This window comes from Leopardus geoffroyi, chromosome B1 (genome assembly GCF_018350155.1).
Source record: "Leopardus geoffroyi isolate Oge1 chromosome B1, O.geoffroyi_Oge1_pat1.0, whole genome shotgun sequence".
NCBI lineage: Eukaryota > Metazoa > Chordata > Mammalia > Carnivora > Felidae > Leopardus > Leopardus geoffroyi.
This window is the reverse complement of record NC_059327.1, coordinates 15,989,290-16,012,148: the sequence shown is the minus strand read 5'-3', so window position 1 is coordinate 16,012,148 and position 22,859 is coordinate 15,989,290. Positions and strand designations below refer to the sequence as shown.

General features: G+C 37.1%; 1 protein-coding gene across 3 annotated transcripts; it reads right to left on the bottom strand.

Moving 5' to 3' along the window:
- Nucleotides 1-258: 258 nt before the first annotated feature.
- Nucleotides 259-22,855, bottom strand: CB1H4orf47 (chromosome B1 C4orf47 homolog). 3 transcript variants are annotated; one of them, XM_045453883.1, is made up of 8 exons: nucleotides 22,759-22,855; nucleotides 19,699-19,886; nucleotides 17,797-18,016; nucleotides 16,649-16,786; nucleotides 16,471-16,546; nucleotides 11,175-11,354; nucleotides 4,285-4,445; nucleotides 259-498 (listed from the first exon to the last, which is right to left on the bottom strand). In XM_045453883.1, the coding sequence occupies exons 2-8, from the start codon at nucleotides 19,796-19,798 to the stop codon at nucleotides 450-452; spliced, it is 924 nt and encodes a 307-aa protein (XP_045309839.1). In that variant the 5' UTR covers nucleotides 19,799-19,886; nucleotides 22,759-22,855; the 3' UTR covers nucleotides 259-449. The 3 variants fall into 3 exon arrangements, with proteins under 3 accessions (XP_045309839.1, XP_045309824.1, XP_045309832.1); XM_045453868.1 differs by lacking the exon at nucleotides 22,759-22,855 and adding an exon at nucleotides 22,472-22,625; XM_045453876.1 differs by lacking the exon at nucleotides 22,759-22,855 and adding an exon at nucleotides 22,511-22,625.
- Nucleotides 22,856-22,859: the final 4 nt, after the last annotated feature.

Below are 22,859 nucleotides of genomic sequence, written 5' to 3'. Positions count from 1 at the left end.
AACATATGCAGTATATTGGCTAGGACACTTGGATAAGCTATCAATCCAATTTTCAAAGACCCCCAAGAACCACAAGGTAAGAATTTAATGTGCACTTTCTACCCCTCCAGCCCCAACTTCCACACCTGCTCTCCAAGCTTGCAATTTTTTAACATTAGAAGCTTTCAAATGATAAGACTACAGTTCAAGATTTTATAAAATGTGTAAGCAATCATATTCTCCTGAGAAAGATATAAGCAAAGATCAGCAATCACATACTAAATTATTAACAAATACTATTTATTCATTAAGAAATAGTACTAAAACAAGGAAGAATATTAGAGTTGCAGGCTTAAATATCTTAAATGCCTGAGACACCTGTTCCATATCTTATGTTATTTTCAAATAATTAGCACTTGATAATGAATTACTGGTAGTCAGGACCTGGAAAGCTATTTGTCTTCCAGATGCTAACAGGACTGTACTGAAGCAGTCTTGTAGTTCTTCGTATTTAGTGCCCTAAAATTGGAAAATAAATGCACATTTAATTTTATAGGTGCAGGTAATGTATTTGTGTATTCTCGTAAAAAGGTTTTGCAATAAATTAATCCAAAACCAAACTCTCTCACCAAATTAAACAGTTTCACTTAAAATGTAATTCAAGAAGGAAAAAATTGGGAGGGCACCTAGATGGCTCAGTCGGTTAAGCATCTGAGTCTTGATTTTGGCTCAAGTCATGATCTCATGGTTCAGCTTGTGAGTTTGTGGCCCATTTTGGGCTTCCCACTGATACTGCGGAGCCTACTTGGGATTCTCTCTCCCCCTCCCTCTCTGCCCATCCCCTGCTTGCCCTCTCTGCCAGTCAGTCAGTCAGTAAATAAAAAATAAATAAGGAAAATTGTTTAATGGGACCAATTTTAAATACCACCCAGAGGTTTATTAGTTTTAAAATTAGGGTAAAAAAATCTAAAATTTGACTTAGGATAATACTTGTGATAATATAAAAAGAAAGGGTTTCAATAAATTCAAAATTACTAAACAGAAGATAAACAGAGTTTCCAAAAAAGCAATCAGCTATTCTTTTCTTTTCTCTGCTCCAAACATATATATTGTAGAACTTTCTCAATTCTGTTCTCTGGATAGAAAAGAACACACAAAGAACCGGAAACTTCCCCTTGCTTCCCAAAAGAATCTCATCTATTTGAGGGTGAGTGTCATAAAGAAAATTGTAATTTTACTCTCTGTTCTATATTACATAAATCAAGTTGAACAGAGTACTAATAGATAGGTGACTTGATGAAGGATGAAGATCAAAGGACATGAAATAAAGACTCCACATATTTCAATTTCCACCAACTAGCCCCCATAGAATATTATGCCTGTAGCCAAGAGTTAAATTATATAAATAATGATGGGCAGTCTTATTTTGGGGATAGGATCATAAGACTGGCATTATAATCCCCGTCCACAAGTGATACAGATGTACTGAGAGGCTTTTATAAAAGAAGGTGAATTTGGTGTCCTTTACTTAATCCATTATGATTACACTGAAGTTAGAAATATGTAAATTAGCTTATTTGGCATTAAAACTTTTTCAATGAATAAATGGAAAGGTAATCAAATGAATTCTTCCATTTATTCACGATCTTGCACACACACCAAAAGACAATGATGGATTGTCCCTTCCTAATGTATATTCTGAACTCCTGACAACTTCTTTTCAGTGTTAAGAGTGCACAAAACCTGGATAAAACTGAACTTTTAAGATACTTTAATAATATATTTCATTCGAAGTATTATAATGTGATGTTAATAGCATTTTTTTTTTAATTTTTTTTTCAACGTTTATTTATTTTTTGGGGGACAGAGAGAGACAGAGCATGAATGGGGGAGGGGCAGAGAGAGAGGGAGACACAGAATCGGAAACAGGCTCCAGGCTCTGAGCCATCAGCCCAGAGCCCGACGTGGGGCTCGAACTCACGGACCGCAAGATCGTGACCTGGCTGAAGTCGGACGCTTAACCGACTGCGCCACCCAGGCGCCCAATAGCATTTTTAACTAACCAAAATATTTCCTAGAAGATTTCATAAAAGATTATTTCAAACTTAGAAGTCTTAAGCATAATTAAAATTCCTCACAATTACTGAGGGCCTGGAAGCCACAAAGAGATAATAATTTAACAAAGATCAAAAACTCCCTTTGAGAAACAATGTTAACATGTACTGCTAACTCAACAATAAATATGTAAACAGTCTCAAGCAACTTATAGTAAGGTGTTATACATTTGCTTTAAAAATTATGAACAGATTCCAGGGGAATTCTATCAAACATTTAAAGAAGAGTTAACACCTTTTCTCTTGAAACTGTTCCAAAAAAATAGAAATGGAAGGAAAACTTCCAAACCCCTTTTATGAATCCAGCATTACCTTCATTCCAAAACCAGACAAAGACCCCACTAAAAAGGAGAACTATACTCCAATTTCCCTGATGCACATGGACGCAAAAATCCTCAACAAGATACTAGCCAACCAGATCCAACAATACATTAAAAAAATTATTCAGGGGCGCCTGGGTGGCGCAGTCGGTTAAGCGTCCGACTTCAGCCAGGTCACGATCTCGCGGTCCGTGAGTTCGAGCCCCGCGTCGGGCTCTGGGCTGATGGCTCAGAGCCTGGAGCCTGTTTCCGATTCTGTGTCTCCCTCTCTCTGCCCCTCCCCCGTTCATGCTCTGTCTCTCTCTGTCCCAAAAAAATAAATAAACGTTGAAAAAAAAATTAAAAAAAAAAAATTATTCACCACAACCTAGTGGGATGTAGACCTGGAATGCAGGGCTGATTCAATATCTGCAAAACAATCAATGTGATTCATCACATCAATAAAAGAAAGGACACAAACCACATGATCCTCTCAATAGATGCAGAGAAAGCATTTGACAAAATACAGCATCTTTTCTTGATAAAAACCCTCAAGAAAGTAGGGATAGAAGGATCCTACCTTAAGATCATAAAAGCCATTATATGAAAGACCCACCACTAGCTAAGACTTCCAGTACTTTGTTGAATAACAGTGGTGAGAGTGGACATCCCTGGGGCAACTGGGTGGCTCAGTCAGTTAAGCGTCTGCCTTCAGCTCAGGTCATGATCTCATGGTTCTTGAGTTTGAGCCCCACATCAGGCTCTCTGCTGACAACTCAGAGCCTGAAGCCTGTTCGGATTCTGTGTCTCCATCTCTCTCTATCCCTCCCCCACTCGCTCGTGTGTGTGTGTGTGTGTGTGTGTGTGTGTGTGTGTGCACGTGCATGCACGCTCTCTCTCAAATAAACATTAAAACAAAATTTAAAAAAAAGAATGGCTAACATTAACAACTCAGGCAACAACAGATACTGGCAAAGATGCGGAGAAAGAGGATCTCTTTTGCCCTGCTGGTGGGAATGCAAACTGGTGCAGCCACTCTGGAAAACAGTATAGAAGTTCCTCAAAAAATTAAAAACAAAACTAGCCTATGACCCAGCAATTGCACTACTAGGTATTTATCCAAAGGATACAAGTATGGTGTTTTGAAGGGACATATGCACCCCAATGTTTACAGCAGCACTATCAATGACAGCCAAAGTATGGAAAGAGCCCAAATGTCCATTAATGGATGAATGAATGAATATATATGGTGGTATATATACACAATGGAGTATTACTCGGCACTCAAAAAGAATGAAATCTTGACATTGCAACTACGTGGATGGAACTAGAGGGTATTATGCTAAGTGAAATTAGAGAAAGACAAATATCATATGACTTCATTCATATGAGGACTTTTAAGATACAAAACAGATGAACATAAAGGAAAGGAAGCAAAAATAATATAAAAACAGGGAAGAGGACAAAACATAAGAGACTCTTAAATATGGAGAACAAACAGAGGGTTACTGGAGGGGTTGTGGGGGGGGGATGGGCTAAATGGGTAAGGGGCATTAAGGAATCTACTCCTGAAATCCTTGTTGCACCATGTGCTAACTTGGATGTAAATTATAAAAAATAAATAAAATATAGAAAAGAAAAATAAATTTATAAATAAATAAAAGTAAAAATTATGAACAGACCAAATAAATTAAGCTTTTCAATAGAAAATTTTAGAAGATGGGAAAGAACTTCTAAGGAAGAGCTTCTATATAAAAGGAGCTGAGATTTCCAAAGACATCCAGATCTGTCATTATTTGAAGTACATATAAATAAAAGATATTATTTTGAAGGAATCTAAAAGTCAAAAACAATTTTTCTTGGTTTATAGTCTAAGTGTAACATATTACTACCTTTTGACATTCAAAGTCATTATACTTCCAGTTGGTCTGCTCTTTGGTCCACTTGGTGGATAGAAAATCTTAGCACCTTTGCTGGAAGTCAATTTAACCACATAAGGGTCAGCAGAATGTGAAGGGTAAGGATCAAATGTTCCTGCCTTCATTCCGCCAGCCTACAAACAAAAATGAGACAATTTAATGTTGTTTTGTAAAATGCTTCTAACAAAATTAGATTTTGAAGAAGTTCATACATATTTGTGCACTATGGAGTTGGTTTTACATTTAAAGTTGTCTATACAGACATACCTCAGAGATATTGTGAGTTCAGTTCCAGACAATTGCAATAAAATGAATATCACACAAAAGCAAGTCAAATGAATTTTTTGGTTTCCCACTACATATAAAAGTTATATTGGGGCGCCTGGGTGGCTCAGTCGGTTAAGCGTCCGACTTCGGCTCAGGTCATGATCTCGCGGTTCGTGAGTTCAAGCCCCGCATCGGGCTCTGGGCTGGTGGCTCAGAGCCTGGAGTCTGTTTCAGATTCTGTGTCTCCCTCTCTCTCTGACTCTCCCCTGTTCATGCTCTGTCTCTCTCTGTCTCAAAAATAAATAAAGGTTAAAAAAAATTAAAAAAAAAAGTTATATTTACACAATGCTATAGTCTATTAAGAGTGCAATAGCATTGTGCCTAAAAAAACAATGTACATACCTTAATTTTAAAATGTTTTATTGCTAAAAATATGCTAAATATCATTTGAGCTTTCAGTCAATGAGAATATTCTTGCTGGTGGAAGTTCTTGCTTTGATGTTAATAGTTGCTGACTGACCTGGTGGTGGCTGAAGGTTGGGGTGGCTGTGGCAATTTCTTAAAACAAGACAATGAAGTTTACCATGCTGATTGACTCTTCCTTTCATGAATGATTTCCCTGTAGCATTCAATCAGTTTGATAACATTTTACCCACAGCAGAACTTCCTTCACATTGGAGTCTATCTTCTCAAATCCTGCTGTTGCTATATCAACCAGGTTCATATAATATTTCAAATCCATTGTCATTTCAACAATCTTCATAGTATCTTCATCAGGAGTAGATTCCATCTCAAGAAACCGCTTTCATTTCTCAGACATAAGAAGCAACTCCTCCTCCATCAAACTTTTATCATGAGATTGCAGCAGCTCAGTCCCATCTTCAGGCCCTACTTGTGATTCTAGTTCTCTTGCTATTTCCACCACATCTGCAGTTACTTCCTCCATTGGAGTATTGAGTGCCTCCAAGTCATCCATGGGGTTTGGAATCAACTTCCAAACACCCATTAATGTTGATATTTTGACCTCTTGCCATGAACTGCAGATATTCTTAATGGCATCTAGAATATGAATCCTTTCCAGAAGGTTTCCAATTTACCCTGCCCAGATCCATCAGAGGAGTCACTATCTATGGCAGCTAGAGCTTTATGATATGTATTTCTTAAATAATAAGACTTGAAATTATTCCACGATCCATGGGCTGCCAAATAGATGTAACAAGCATGAAAACAACATTAATCTCATTGTACATCGCCATCAGAGCTCTTGGGTGACCAGACGCACTGTGAATAAACAGTAGTATTTTGAAAGGAATCTTCGTTTTTTTTTTTTTTTCTGAGCAGATCTCAACAGCAGGCTTAAAATATTCAGTAAACCATTTCATAAACAGATGTGCTGTCACCCAGGATTTGTTGTTTATAGCACAGAGATTTATCATAATCCTTTTTTTTATCAAATGATTATTTGTTTCAGAGGGGAGGGGCAGAGGGAAATGGAAAGAGTGAATCTCAAGCGCAGAGCCTGACATGGTGCTGGATCTCATGACCATGAGATCATGACCTGAGCCAAAATCAAGAGTCAGACACTCAGCTGGCTGAGCCACCCTGGCACCCCTATCATAATTCTTAAGGGACCAAGGATTTGGGGAATGGTAAATGAGCACTGGCTTCAACTTAAAGTCACCAGCTACATTAGCCTCTAAAAAGAGAGCCAGCCTGTCCTTTGTAGCTTTGAAGCCAAGCATTGGTTTCTCTTCTCTAGCTATGAAAGTCCTAGATGGTATCTTCTTCCAATAAAGGATTATTTAATCTACATTAAAAATCTGTTGTTTAGCATAGCCACCTTCATTAATTACCTTAGCTAGATCTTCTGGGTAACTTGCTGCAACTTCTACATCAGCACTTGTTGCTTTGCCTTACACTTTTATGTTATGGAGATTGAAACTTAGTGGACCAACCTGCTAGCTTCCAACTTTTCTTCTCCAGCTTCTTTACCTCTCTCAGCCTTCACAGAATTGAAAAGTTAGGGCCTTGCTCTGTATTAGGCTTTGCATAAGGACATCTTGTGGCTGGCTTGATCTTCCATCCAGATCTTCTGTCACCAAAACTTTCCTCATCAGCAAGAAGTCTGTTTTGCTTTTTTATCATGTATGTATTCACTGGAGTAGCACTTTTAATTTCTTTGAAGAACTTTTCCTTTGTGTTCACAACTTGGGTAACTGTTTGGCACAAGATGCCTAGTTTTTAGTCTGTCTCAGCCTTTGACATGACTTCCTCATGGAGTTTAATCATTTCTAGTTTTTTATTTAAAGTGAGACATGCAACTCTTCCTTTCACGTGAACACTTAGAGGCTATTGTAGGGTTATTAACTGGCATCATCTAAATACTGTTGTGTCTCAGGGAAGACGGAGGCCCAAGGAGAGGGAAAGAGATGAGGGAATAGCCAGTTGGCAGGGCAGTAAGAACACACAACGCGCATTAATTAAGTTCGCTGTCTTACACAGGTGGCATTCATAGCACCCCTCCATGCAGTTACAATAGTAACAGCAAAGATCACCGATCACAGATCACCATAACAAATATAATAATAATAATGTTTGAAATAATGGAAGAAGTACTAAAATGTGACACAGAGACACAAAGTGGGCAATTATTGTCGGAAAAATGGTGTCAATCACGTTGCTTAACACAGATTTCCACAAACCTTTAATTTGTAAAAAAAAAACACAGTATGTACGAAGCATAATAAAGCAAAGCACAATAAAACTAAGTATGCCTATACTGTTCAAACACCAGCAGTCTCCCTGCCACCAATTTTATGGGGGCAAGACATTGTAGTTTTCAAAAGTCCTCTATTAAAATGCAAATATTTATGGGAAGGTAATATTCTAAACTATTGTCAAGTATTAATATTTGTCTATTAATTTTAAGCTTATTTATTTATTTTGAGAGGGGGGTGGACGTGAGCAGGGTAGGAGCAGACAGAGAGAATCCAAGGCAGACTGTGAGATCATGACCTGAGTCTAAAGTCAAGAGTTGGATGCTTAACCAAGTGAGCCACTCAGAAGCCCCAAATATTAATATCTTAGAGTTCACCAGATCAAGCTGTCATCTGGTTAAGGGGTGAGTTTATTACCGAGGGAATAAGACCTAAGTCACGTATTATTTTGATACAGAAAGGAGTTGGGGCTCAGAACCAGAGCATGCTCAGAAGAGAAGGTCAAGGATAAGGTTCGTTCAACAGGGAGGCTGACATGAGTTCATTAAATATTGGTCAATGATGAAAAAGATACAAAAAATAAAAATTTTTTAAAATAAGGAGTAGCACATAGAAACAGAAGGTGAGAGGAAAACATGACCTACTTTATACTTTTCTTAGATTTATTAAGGAGTTAGTCAAAATTATTTTTTGACCTGTACACAAAACAAATATTTGCTTTTGCTATTTTTAAGCTGATTTACCACAATTTTAATCTTTATACATAGTTACCAAGAAAACTCTATAGAATCAACATAACCAATTTATTTTTTTTTTATTTTTTTTTAATGTTTATTTATTTTTGAGACAGAGAGAGACAGAGCATGAACGGGGGAGGGGCAGAGAGAGAGGGAGACACAGAATCGGAAACAGGCTCCAGGCTCTGAACCATCAGCCCAGAGCCTGACGCGGGGCTCGAGCTCACGGACCTCGAGATCGTGACCTGAGCTGAAGTCGGACGCTTAACCAACTGAGCCACTCAGGCGCCCCCATCATAACCAATTTAAATAGGCATCCATTATCTTACAATATCTATGCCAAATATACATGAAAATTTAATTCAATTAAAAGATATAATTGTAATATTTCAAGTTTTCCAGGTAGAGGACACAGATTCTTTTGAAGAGCAATAAATAATAAGGAAATTTAAGTAAAATAAGTTCATTAATAGAGGTAAAGCAAAATGAACTAATTAAAAATAGAAAAATATAGGGGCACTTGGGTGGCTCAGTCAGTTAAGCATCCAACTTTGGCTCAGGTCATGATCTCAGGGTTTGTGAGTTTGAGTGAATTCAAGCTCCATGTCGGGCTCTGTGCTGACAGCTCAGAGCCTGGAGCCTGCTTCAGATTCTGTGTCTCCTTCTCTCTCTGCCATTTCCCCCACCACCTCTCAAAAATAAATAAAAGTTAAAAAAAATTAAGTAATAAAAAGAAAAAAGAAAAAAGAAAAGGAAAAATATACATGGTAAATAAATAAACCAAACCATCAGATGATGCCTTACAAAATAAATAGATAAATCTACATTATAATTAGGATTGAGAAAGGAGTGGATATATATGGAATAACCAAAAATATAAAATAACATTTTTGTAAACCTCTATGTTAATAAATTTGAAAACATAAATGAAATTATTTTCAAAGAAAACATAAATGTCAAATCGACTCAAAAGAGATACAAATCAGATAAGGCACCAAAGAAGAAATTAAGCCCAGAACATTTTCCATGAGAATTCTTTCAAGCCTGTAAGGAACAGTTATTTGTGGTGCTACCTGAATTGTTACAAAACACAGAAAAAGAGAAAAATCTCCCTGATTATTTTAAGATGCTAACACCTACTTACGCCAAGATAAAACAAAGCATACAAAAAAAAAAAAAATTAGACCAGTTACACTTAAAATCATTGATGCAAAAATACTTAAAATATTAAAAATAAGATAAAGTATTATACTTAAATACAACATAGCCAAGTGGAATTCATTCCGAGAAATTTATCATCATTCACCTTATAACAAATCAAAGAAAGAAACAAAAGATGGTCTAAATAGATTACACCAAAATATTCAATACCATTCTACATACATTCCTAATTTATTCCTGTTTTTGGCATCTATAAAAATGAAACACTAGAGTAAATTCAACTAATTCAGTAAATTCAAGATTAAGGCAAATGATGGCAACTATTGCTATGCTAAGCAACTAGACATGAACATGACTTAAAAGCTACAAATACTGGAAAGGATTGGGCAAAATTATTTGCAGATAACATAATCACATATCTGAAAACCTAAAGAGAATCAACATAATACCCATTAGAACATAAGAAAACTTAATGAAGTGGCCAATTATCAAATATTTTGATAAAGACAAATTACATAAGGGAATATATGATAGGAAAAAAAATTGTTGACAAGAGCCTTAAAATAAATAGGAACAAAACATAAAACATATAAACCTGTATGAAGCAAAATTTAGAATTCTACAAGGGAAATAAAGGTTTTAATAAGCAGTTTGGGGGTGCCTGGGTGGCGCAGTCGGTTAAGCGTCCAACTTCAGCCAGGTCACGATCTCGCGGTCCGTGAGTTCGGGCCCCGCGTCAGGCTCTGGGCTGATGGCTCAGAGCCTGGAGCCTGCTTCCGATTCTGTGTCTCCCTCTCTCTCTGCCCCTCCCCTGCTCATGCTCTCTCTCACTCTCAAAAATGAATAAATGTTAAACAAAATTTTTTTAAATAAAAGAAATAAACATCAAATAAAATGGAAATGCTAATTTTGATTTGATAAGGATGCCATTTCAAAGCAGTGCTGTTGAAAATTATTCCATCAGTGATGCTAGGAACCGGCTTTTTTTTTTTTTTTAAAAATCAGTTTTTAAGTCTAATTCATGTACAATAAACTGCACCCATTTAAAGTTTACAATTCTATGAGTTTTGACAGTGTATTACCCTAGAAACCATGACTGCAATCAAGATCTAGGGCATATCCTCCTCCCCAAAGGGTCCTCCTAATTTCAAAATTGGATTTTGAAAAGATAAAAGCTGAATCTTTACCTTGCTCTTCATTTCAAAATATATTTCAAATGAATATTTAAATAAAAAGGAAAAAACTAATAGAAGAAATCAAGAATGTATATTTTTCTAATATTGGTGGTGAGGAAAGTGATTCTGAGAATGTCATCAAACTTAGCACAACTGATAAATTTGACTACATCAAATTATTAAACTTCTGAATAGCACAAAATACCATAACAAAAGTCAAAGATTGAACAAGCCAAAAAAATTATTTTCAACACAATGACAAAAGAATATCCTTAATATATGAAACGATCTTACAAACCAATATGAAAAAGACAAATATCCTAACAGAAAATCAGCAGGGAAAATCAACAGGTGATACATAAAAGACAAAACAAAGTATAAACTAAGGTTTATAAACCAAAGAAGCATTTGTATTTTTATTCATACTTATAAACACCAACAGAGTAGGAGATAGTTCATTTTAACAATTTCAAAACTTGAAAGATGGTCTGGCTTTTCATGGTTTTGTGAAAAATTATACCTAAAATCTAGAGAGGTACTTGGAAAATCCACTATAAATTCAAATGCCTTTGAAATAATTAATGATTATTTCATTGCAAGAACTCATTATTCCCTATACTAGCCATGCTTTGTGACTTTCCCTAATTTTGTTAAAAGAGGTTTCACAATTATTACTGTGATTCAATAAGAGTGTGAATAATAAACAAAAGTTTATTATTTACATGGGTAACAAAATAACTTGACATAAAGAGGCAACAGATCTTTATAACGCTTAATATTTTTTCATTCTAAAATTTTTAACTTACCTTTTTACCAGGAGAAGAAGGCTTAAAGGGGTGTGCAAGTAATTCTTTCTTCTCTGTTTTTTTAATTGGTGGTAAAGCTTTCTCAAACAAATAAGGATTCGTGTCAAAATATTCCCTTGGGTAAAGATTTGATTTGAAAGGTGTTCCTTTAACTAAACGACGGTGTTCTTCATTCTCCTTCTGTAAACCAGAGTGTTTGAAATTGTAGGACATAAATTATTCAAGTTAGAAGTAACAGTCAAATTTTCTTTTAAATTTTAATATAAGCATGTAGATTTTTTATATCTATATTGCTGGGTTCACTTCTTTAAAACATTCCTTTGTTATGTTCTGTTTCTATGATACAAAAGATATGCCTCACTTATGAACAGGTACAAGTATGATTGCTCTCTTTAGATATAAATTTATTTCAAGTACAGAGATCTATTTATCACCTAAAGAAATCTAAATTAATTATCTGGGTGATAATGATGCAGTAAAGAAAAAGGATTTTGTTGTTCAAATCACAACTCCTTCGTGCTTTTTAGCATTTCTCAGGGATGCTAGGAAATTTACTTACCCTGTTAGTGCTACATTTTCTTCAACTGTAGATGATATAATCTCTCCCTCCACACACCCAATGCTGTTGTATAGATTAAATGCAATTAAGTGCGTAAAGTAACTGGCATGTGGTGGGCCCTAAATAACTGTCAGTTTTTACTTCTAAAAATGAGGAATACTTACTCTTTATAACATTTTTATATTAACTACCTTGTATTCAAGCAAAACAGAGGTCATTTCTTCCCTTCCATTTTGCAATCTTCTCTATGGGACAATACTTACAAAAATTTCTGTTAATAAAGTAGAAAAAAATTTCATGCTATGAAATATAGATTTGGGGGCGCCTGGGTGGCGCAGTCGGTTAAGCATCCGACTTCAGCCACGTCACGATCTCGTGGTCCGTGAGTTCGAGCCCCGCGTCGGGCTCTGGGCTGATGGCTCAGAGCCTGGAGCCTGTTTCTGATTCTGTGTCTCCCTCTCTCTGCCCCTCCCCCGTTCATGCTCTGTCTCTCTCTGTCCCAAAAAAAATAAATAAATAAAAACGTTGAAAAAAAAAAAAAAAAAGAAATATAGATTTGAAGAGGCAACTAAAGTGAATATTAATACGTATCTTTTTTCACTTTTTTCAAATATGAAATCTGGTATTTTGTCATTCCACAAACAATTGAAAATGTTTGATAAATGAAATCTAAAATAGATAGTTAATCCTGGGAAGAAAAACTTGCATTACCAAGAATGCTACTGTAACACTTTCAGGATTTTTCACTCTTTTTTATCTTCTTCTTTGTTTTTGCTTGCCCTCGTCCTTTCTCCAGCTCATAGAAATTTTACCCCTTCTTGCTGATCATCTCTCCCCTCTTCCATATCACAGTGGTAATGATAATTTTAACCATTCCATTTATCTTTTTGGGCAGTGTTTCTCAAATTTTAGTTCTCATAGGAATCTCTTGATAACTTATATAAAATACCAAGCTCTTCTCTCAGAGATTTCTAGATCCTCTTGGTCTGCTATATGGCCTAAAAATCTACCATTTTAGTCACCGCAGGTGATTCTGATGCAGGTTATCATGCGGAAAGGCTTTGAAGAACACCTTTGGCTAGAGTATGGTCACGTTTTACTAGAATACTGTGTTTGTTTTACCAACCCCTGCCCTAGAGCATTCGGTGTAGTATAAATCAGCACATATATGAGGAAACTACTCAAAGCCAAAAAAAGAACCACCTAAGAAGACTAAAAGTAACAGTGTCTGGCTCTTATCACAGAGCTGGCAAGAGTTCTGGTTCCATCAGTTCTGCTGGAAAACATGAGTCCCAGGGCACTGGGTAGAGCACACAGAAAGGGGTGGCCCCCGTAGTACGGAGTAATTAGTCCTAGACTGAGCATTGCTCCTGTCCCACCTAACAAATCTGAAACCAAGCAAGACCTGAAAAAAATCAAACTGTTTCCAAATCATTTTACTGGATTCCAGAACAAAGCCCAAGAATTTTTATAAGAACACAAAAATATACAGCACTCAACAAAGTAAATGACAAAGTGCCTAACATTAAGTCAAAAATCACTAACCATGCAAAGCAGGAAAATATGACCTGTACCAAGAAGAAAAACTAAGAATTCAAAATCAACCAAGAACACAGATGTTAGAATTAGCAGAGAAGGAAACTGAAACAGTAATTAAACTGTATATGCTCGTAAAGCCACACAGAAACACATAAGCTATAAAACACTCAAACAGAACTTCTGGAGAGCAAAAGTACAATGTGTGAGATTAGAAATACACAGGATATTGCAGATTAGACACTGTAGTTAAAATAGATTAGTGACCTTGAGGACATATGAAAAGAAACAATTCAAATTGACATACAGAGAAGGGAAAAGGAGAATTAAAAAAGAAAAAAAGCAAACAAAGCACTGGTAAACTGTGAGACAATTTCAAAAGATCTGATGCATATGTACTAGGAGTCCCTGAAGGAGAGGGGAAAGAAAGATGGAAGGACAGAAAAAAATAACTGAAGAAATAATAGCTGAAAACATTCCAAATTTGATGAAAACTATAAACCCACAGATCCAAGAAGCTGAATAAACCCCAAGCACAAGAAGCAAGATGAAAACCTGACCAAGGCATATCATAATCAAATTGCTCAATGAGTGATAAAGAGATCTTAAAAGTAACTAGAAGGAAAAAGACAGTTCATAGAGAACAAAAATCAACATGACAAGGGATCTCTTGTCAGAAACAATCAAGCAAGAATGCAGTGGAGTAATCTCTTTAAGATTCTAAACGAAGGGGTCCCTGGGGGCTCAGTCAGCTAAGCTCAGGTCATGATCTCACAGTTCACAAATTCAAGCCAAAAGTGGGCTCTGAGCAGTCAGCACAAAGTTCGGAGCCTGCTTCGGATTCTGTGTCTCCCTCTCTCTCTGCCCCTCCCTTGATTGTTCTTTCTCTTTCTCTCTTTCTCTCTCTTTCTCTCTCTTTCTCTCTCTCTCTCTCTCAAAAATAAAACATCAAAAAAAATTTTTTTAATACTAAACTAAACAAAACTAAAAGGGAACTGATGGAATGGGAAAAGATATTTGCGAATGATGTATCAGACAAAGGGCTAGTATCCAAAATCTATAAAGAACTCACCAAACTCCACACCCAAAAAACAAATAATCCAGTGAAAAAATGGACAGAAAACAAGAATAGACACTTCTCTAAAGAAGACATCCAGATGGCCAACAGGCACATGAAAAGATGCTCAACGTCACTCCTCATCAAGGAACTACAAATCAAAACCACACTGAGATATCACCTCACGCCAGTCAGAGTGGCTAAAATGAACAAATCAGGAGACTATAGATGCTGAAGAGGATGTGGAGAAACAGGAACCCTCTTGCACTGTTGGTGGGAATGCAAACTGGTGCAGCCTCTTTGGAAAACAGTGTGGAGGTTCCTCAAAAAATTAAAAATAGACCTACCCTATGACCCAGCAATAGCACTGCTAGGAATTTACCCAAGGGATACAGGAGTGCTGATGCATAGGGGCACTTGTACCCCAATGTTTACAGCAGCACTTTCAACAAGAGCCAAATTATGGAAAGAGCCCAAATGTCCATCAACTGATGAATGGATAAAGAAATTGTGGTTTATATACACAATGGAATACTACTTGGCAATGAGAAAGAATGAAATATGGCCTTTTGTAGCAACATGGATGGAACTGGAGAGTGTTACGCTAAGTGAAATAAAGTCATACAAAGACAGATACCATATGTTTTCACTCTCATGTGGATCCTGAGAAACGTAACAGAAGACCATGGGGGAGGGGAAAGGGGAAAAAACAAAAGTTAGGGAGGGAGTCAAACCATAAGAGACTTAAAAACTGAGAATAAACTGAGGGTTGATGGGGGGTGGGAGGGAGGGGAAAGTGGGTGATGGGCATTGAGAAGGGAACCTGTTGGGATGAGCACTGGGCGTTGTATGGAAACCAATTTGACAATAAATTTCATATTTAAAAAAATAAAAAATTAAATTAAAATTAAAAATTAAATTCTAAAAGAAAAAGCAAGAATGCATTTTTAAAATTATTTTCAGAATTAATTTTAGAAAGTCCAGGGATATAAAATAACTGACTTATAAATAATAAGTTCTGAATATAAAAAAAGAACTTTACAATAAGGAGAGAAAAGTATCTTACCACATAAAATTTAGGATAAAAGAGTCATTACTGAGCCACTGATAAAATTGCCTTGTATATGTTTATATCATGTATTATTATTATTCCTACAGATGAAAAGCAGTTTATACATTAATTTTCTAATAATCCACACATAGAAACAAAGATGCTTATTAAATGACCAAGATTTCTGCCCAATTTAATAGAAAACTTTGCTTGAGTTTGGACACACTAAAAATGGCCACTATCCTTCTATCTCGTAGCCCCACTGCTGCTTAAAGTCACCACAGCATAATTGTTGGAAGACTGCAGGCCTAAAACAAAAACTAATAAAATGCTTGCTATTTAATTTCTGTTGTTTAATGTCCAAACTTGACTTTTCATTAATACCAGCTTTTTTGTTATATGGAAATTGTTAAATTATGTTGACAGTGTCCCAATATTTACAAGGGTTCCTCTACTCATTCTCATGTAGGCATTCTGCATACAAGTGACTATGTTTCGTTCTAAGTCGAATATTATATAAAATGAGTGTAGAGGCATATACCAGTACATTTAGCTTTTATTTCTGTGGTTTAGTATAGTGAGCACTCTCTTCTCATCCTATCACTCTCTCTTCTGTAGGTGTTCATCCATTCTCTACCTTCCACCTTCTTACCTCCCCATCACTCCTGCATTCCACTCATTTACCAGAATGGCTTGATTAGGCCAAAAGTACCACCACTACTGTCTTAGGCACACCATATTAGGGTGTGGTGGTGTCCTAAGGGTTAGGACATGACTCCTCTACTCAAAAATAGGTATAGCTGATTAGGCCAAGTAAGAAAGGTCTCACAGCTAGTTTAGAGAGATATAAGGTAGATGTAGTAAATTAGCAAGAGATTAAAGCTCATCCTGGGAAGAGCTGAGAAGATCTACAGCGAGATATGGAAATCTAGTATCAAAAAGGTAAAATTATCACAATTCATAGATATCAGTCTACCATTGCCCTGGTAACACAAATATAGATAAAATAAAACAATCCATAATTAGATCACAAATGAATTCTCGACTTCAACTAAGAGAAAGATTGAAGAAAGTTAAAATTAGATTATTTTACCTTAAAATTTAGTTTGGGTGCATCGTAGAAATCAGCAGAGTGTGGAAACTGTTTACCTATGGTAATATTTGCATAGCTAAGGAAGAAAAAGTTAAGTAATAGTGACTTCATGATTCAGAAATTTTAAATTTTATTTAACTTCAAAACAAATTATATGAAACCATGAAAAGTATCTTACCCATATCCTGTTCCTTTCTTTCCCGGGTTTGTGTATAAATTCTTTCCAGGTACCTCATATTTGTCTCTGGGTTTCAACTGTGTGCTGAAGAATGGCACCGGACCGCCTATTGTGCCATAGTAGGTTCCTAACCCACACCTTAAATACAGTTTTTAAAAAACGGAGCAAATTAAAACAGCAAATTTTGTGTTATACATATTTGACCACAATTCACAAAAAATGACTGAAAAAGGAGCAAAATATATGTAATGGAATTGACTTGCCCAACACTGGCAAGAAAAAAGGCAACCATTTTTTTTTTAGTTTTTAGTCTTATTTCACCCATTTTTCAAAGTCACAAATTTTGAGATGAGATGTTTTTAATTTTTTATGCTTATCTTAAATGTTCCACATAAACAAAATTTCACAATCTCTAGGAAGTGAAAATAGTTTCCATTAATTCAGAAAATTGCAGTTTTACTAACCTCAAAAAAATAGCACAAGCACAAAATTGGCCTTCAACCAATCCTCATCTTTCATAAATTCTACAGAGACAGTCAACATTATAGAGTGTGCATTAGCATCTTATTATAAAGCTCAGCCAAATAATATGATATAACAGACTATATGATTTTCTTTGTTCAATGGTTTAAAGATAAAAAAATGAAACTTCACATTGACAACTGTCACAACTAAAATATTGTTTAAGTCCATGCATTACCTTTACAATTGTTTTTAAATAGCATGTCTTGATAAATTACTTTTTATCAAAAAAAAGGCTTCACCAAATTTTACAATTTTTATTTATACTTTCTAAAAAATTTTTGCAAAGCAGAAAAAATAGTGAAGGACACAGATAATGATGACCCAAGGCAGTTTTTTCAAGATTTTCAAATTTATTTGCATTATTTATCTGGCTTTTATTATATAAACTAATAGCAGTGTCATAAGCATAAATTTAATGAGATGAGGATCTACTTAACTAAAACTACCCGTCAACTTATATCATCCAATATAACTGTCTCCACCTGAGATAAGCTCATCCTAAAAATCATACTCTAAAAAAAATCAATCATACTTAAGTAAGTCCTCTAGAAAAATACTTAATTTGGGCTAGAGGAGAGAAAGGTGCAGGAAATGAATTTATGACTTTTCCCCCAAACACTTACGGCTTCTTATCTCCATTACTAGGGAGGAAGGCTTTGCCTAGGTTTTTTTTGGCTTCTTCCATCATATGCCGTCTCCTCACTTGATTCAGATTTACATAGCCTTCACCTTCAAATATCCTTACAAAATGGGGATCAAAATAACCTGCCTGGAGATTTGACATTGCTTTGGATCCCCCAGGTAGCATCTGTTTATTTTTGCTTGCAGCGTCATTAAAGGGTCCTTTAAAAATAAATTAGGAATATCATCATTTTGAGTTCACTAATAATTAAAGAACATGAAAAGCAACTGAGAAAAGTTTCAAACTTTGACTTGGGCCAACTCTAATTTTGAGGTTTGAGCTCTAAAATGCTGTCTCAAAATGCTCACTGAAAGCTCTATGTTATAGACCACATTGACAATAAGACCTAAGAGGTTTCCATCACAATATTTTAATAATTAGATCAAGGTCTTGGTTATAGACTCTGACTTTTAGGGCTGGGAGAGACCCTAACAATCATCTAATCTAATGCTTCCCCCTCTATATATTAGGAAACACCATGTGAGATCATCAGTAAGTACATGTGTATGAGTGTGTGTGTGTGTGTGTGTGTTTAGGTTGAAGGGAATGGTGTTCCATAATCAAAATGAGGCAATTCCCCTCCTAGATATATATACTCAAGACACATATGTCTCTATATCCACTAAAAGGCATGAACCGGAATCTTCGTAGCAGTTTCATTCATAATATTCAAATACAGGAAACAACTCAAATGTCCACCAACAGGAAAGCAGATAAATAAATGTGTTATATTTATACAATGAAGTACTAGTGGCCAATTTTTTAAAAGGTTGTTTTTATAAATATGTAGAACTTCTATTATAACTTAGATCTAGAAGAGCTCAATTTGGGAAGTCCTTCACCAATGTGAAAACTTTTTTGAAGTGCGAACAATCCTTAAAGCAACTAGTTATTTAAATATGAATTTGTATCACTGATTTTTTTTAACTTAAATTTTTGAAAAGGTAGTATATTCACATGGTTCCAAATTCAGTAATATAAATGTTTTTACAATAAATTTTCCTCCACACTCAGCCACCCACTTCCTCTCCCAAGGGAATTCGTGATATTTGTTTTGCAGAGAATGTTTAGGCATGTCCCAATGAATATTTTCATATATATCCTTTTCCATTTTTAATGCTTAGCATGCTATATAATAAACTATTCTGCACCTTGATTTTTTTGTTTATTTAACAATATATCTTGGAGATGTTTCATGTCAGTGTATTCTAATTGTAACAAAGAAGTCATTGAATAGCCAGAAATTTAACTAAGACATATAAAATTTTTATTTTACTTTAGCTCTTTTTATTATTTATGACTCTTCTAAAACTCCCTCAGCTATTCACATAGCATTTCATTCTTCAAGAAAGTAATCATGGATGGCCTTTTGGGATGCAAACATAAATGCTGCTTGCATAGCAGTGTCCCATCTGAGCAAAATATTCTGAGAGAAAACTGCCATGCACCTTCGGAAAGAAGTGAAATTATCTATGAAGAGAATGTAAGAAAGTAGGGTATCCCAACGAAAGAAGCTTCCTGCTCTTACGAAACTAAGTTCTCTCTTAACTGTATTGAAATTTCATAAATTTATTCGGCTTTAAAGTTAATGCTTTAAGGGGAGCCTCGGTGACTCAGTGGATTAAGCATCTGACTCTTCATTTTGGCTCAGGTGAGGATCTCACAGTTTGTCAGTGGATTCTCATTCTCATTCTCCTTCTCTCTCTCAAAATAAAAAAAAAAAAATAAAACTTAATGCTTTAAAATATAGAGCATTAAAAATATCATTTAACCCAAATATTAAATCCAAAATTTCCTATAGAACACCCACTATTAGGCTGTAAAGAAAACCAGATATACTTACGATTAAATGAGGACACATATTTATCACCAACAGTAACATACTCCATCTCACTGAAGAGGCCAATCCTCTCCATATCCGTCTTCCCTCCTTCTGCAGGCATGGCTGCTGCTTGCGGCGGTGCTTTCTATACTGACAACCTCAAGAGGCTCCTTGCGGCTATTTCTTTTATAGCAAAATCCTACCTTACATTGAAAAATACAGGGAAAAGGTTTAGGCAAAAGGTGATTGCTAAGTTTCAGTCCAATTTACTTTCAGTCTGAGAGTGGACATTCACTATAAAACAATGGTCCCAAACGACATAGGGAAAGAATCTACTTTGTGGGGCTGGAGGGGAGCAATGGCCCTCCAGGTTAGCACCACGAACCCTCCCCAAGATTCTCCGGCTAAAGTATCCACACATTACAAAGAAATGTATATGACAGCATCTGTTGCACTGCCATTCGTCTGTGGTAAATGATAAAATCGTCACTGTGTAGTGTGGTATAAACACTGCAGATACATCCTGCTTTTGAGAAGTTCCAAGTAGATTTAAAAATCATAATTATATAAGGCGGGACACTCTCAGTTTAGATCAAATGATTTAAACATACTGCATTGTTGCTCATACTGGAAATCACAACAGTTTTTCAGAATGCACAACACACACAATTACTATGTGTTACATCCTACAGTTCTTGAGTTTCTTCAAGTTTAAATGAATACAAGAAATGTGTCCCTGGCAAAATTAGTTCACAAAGGGGATGGGTGGGAAAGGACCATTGTCTAGGCAAGATTAAAATAAAGAACAACACGACAAACAAAAATCCACAATGAATTAAGGGTATTTGTTAAAGAGCATACTGCAACTGTGAATTTCCCTTTTTTTTTTTTTTTTTAGTGTTTATTTTTGAGAGAGAGAAAGAGCACAGGTGTGGGAGGGGCAGAGAGAGAAAGGGAGAGAATGGATACGAAGCAGGCTCTGCACTAACAGCAAAACTCATGAGCCATGAGATCATGACCTGAGCCGAAGTCAGACACTTAACCGAATAAGCCACCTAGGCACCCCTTTCTTTTGAAATATCACATTAAACAAATGTTTAGATTCTGTTTTTTAATTACACATGTTTAGAAAGAAAGAGCTAAGGAAGATTTGCCTCCATTTCATCAGAGGATTTTTTAAGTACCAAGCAGAACTAGGTACTGGGCACACATTTAGTGAATAAAACAAGCATTGGCTTATGCTTCCCTGTTTATAATTCAAGGTAATTACCTTTTGCCTTGAATTTCAGTGACTCTAAACAGGTGTGCCTATTTGGAACTGTCGCTCCTCTGAGCATGAATCTTTACTAACATGTAATATCAAGGGGCAAGCAAAGATTCCATTTAAACTAAAGCTTTAGGGGGTGCTTGGGTGGGCCAGTGGGTTGTGCATGGGACTCTTGATTTCGGCTCAGGTCATGCTCTCACAGTTTATGAGTTCAATCTGGCTTCATCCTAATAGCCAGGAATCTGCTTGGGATTCTCTCTCTCCCTCTCTCGCCCCTCCCCCATGCACACTCTCAAAATAAATAAACTTAAAAAAAAACCAAAACTACAGTATAAGAAGATATGCTTCCTTCCCCCGCCGCCCCCATTCCACTTCTTCCTCTCATCAGGTATATTTTTAAAGTAAATGGGGGTGGGGGGGAGAGGCGGGGGCGCCTGCGTGGCTCAGTCAGTTAAGCACCTGACTTCAGCTCAGGTCATGATCTCACGGTTGGTGGGTTAGAGCCCGGAGTCAGGCTCTGTGCTGACAGCTCAAAGCCTGGAGCCGGCATCAGTTTCTGCGTTTCCCTTTCTCTCTGCCTCTCCCTCTCTCTCTCTCAAAAATAAACATTAAAAAAGTAAATAAATAAAAAGTAAACGTCAGTCAGCTGGGATATACTACTTCCATTTGCAGCCTGTTTCAAAGCTCCATCCCACTGCCCAACCACAAGGGCTTCCTGTGCTGTTACAGGGACTCAGATCCTTTACGTGGCCCCCCAAAGTCCACTATCACCCACATCTGACACCATAGGAACCCCATTCCCTGGCACCTGGGCTCCATTTGTCTTCTTCCAGTTCTCAGGTAAGGGTCTCTCCAGCCACAGGACCATGGCACGTGCTGTTTCCCTTCATGCAAGTGCTTCACTGTGCCCACCCCTTATTTCCCCCAATTAACACTGATCTTTCAGATTGTGTAGCTCATTCATCCCTTCTTTTAACTCCCTCTGCCATAGCAGCCTGTCTAACGGGTTATCACGTTCCGTTCACCGTGTACCGATCCTGTAATTAGCAGCTGCCTTTTCCCCACGAAACTGTTGCCTACAGGAAGGCAGGCACCGCGGGCAGCTTGGTTCTCCCTTACCACAGTATTTCCACCGTCTGCGCAGCGTCTGCCACACAACAAAGTGAGCCACGGAAGGGAGGAAAGGAAAGGGGGAAAAAAGCTCTCGCCTTCTATTTTTCCTCTGAACTCTTCTTGGGCAACATTTACAAAATCGTTCATTCACTTAACAGACACTTTGCAGACGCCTCCTCTGGGTAAAGCTCGCTGATAGAAGCTAGGAAAACATTTTAAAAGGCGTGGATCCTGACCCCAGGGAGCTTACAATCTGAGCAGACAAGTACACGGTGAAGACTAACACAAGTGGAACCTGGCAAGGTCTCTCCGGAGCGGGGGGAGGGGCGGTGAAGGAGGGGCGGAAAAACCTCTGGCTGCGGCGACAGGAAAGTGATTTCCCAGTAGGGAAACAGGCTCAAAGGAGGTAGATACCTAAAGCACAACACCCGGCGGCCCACAGGACCAAGTCACCTCTCAGCAGACCACCGGCCCGACAACCGGGACCAGGGCGTCTGAGCTCCCGTCTGGGTTGACTCAGCGGCAGGAGCGGCGGGGGCCACGAGCCTCCCCGCGCAAGCGCTTCCCGCGCGAGGCCTCGCTGCGAAGCGCCTCAGCACGTTCCCCGCGACGCGGGTGCAGACGGTGGCCGCAGGTGTTTATGGTGGCGCGTTGCCTCGGGTACGGGAGGACTCGTTTCAAAGGACGCTACGGAAGGATACCTGGAGAGTTCGAAACCTCCGCGAGGAACACAGTGAAAGACTTAAGAGTGTCTATAGAATACGGCTGACTCAACCAATAGAATTTACTGAGGAAAAGCTGC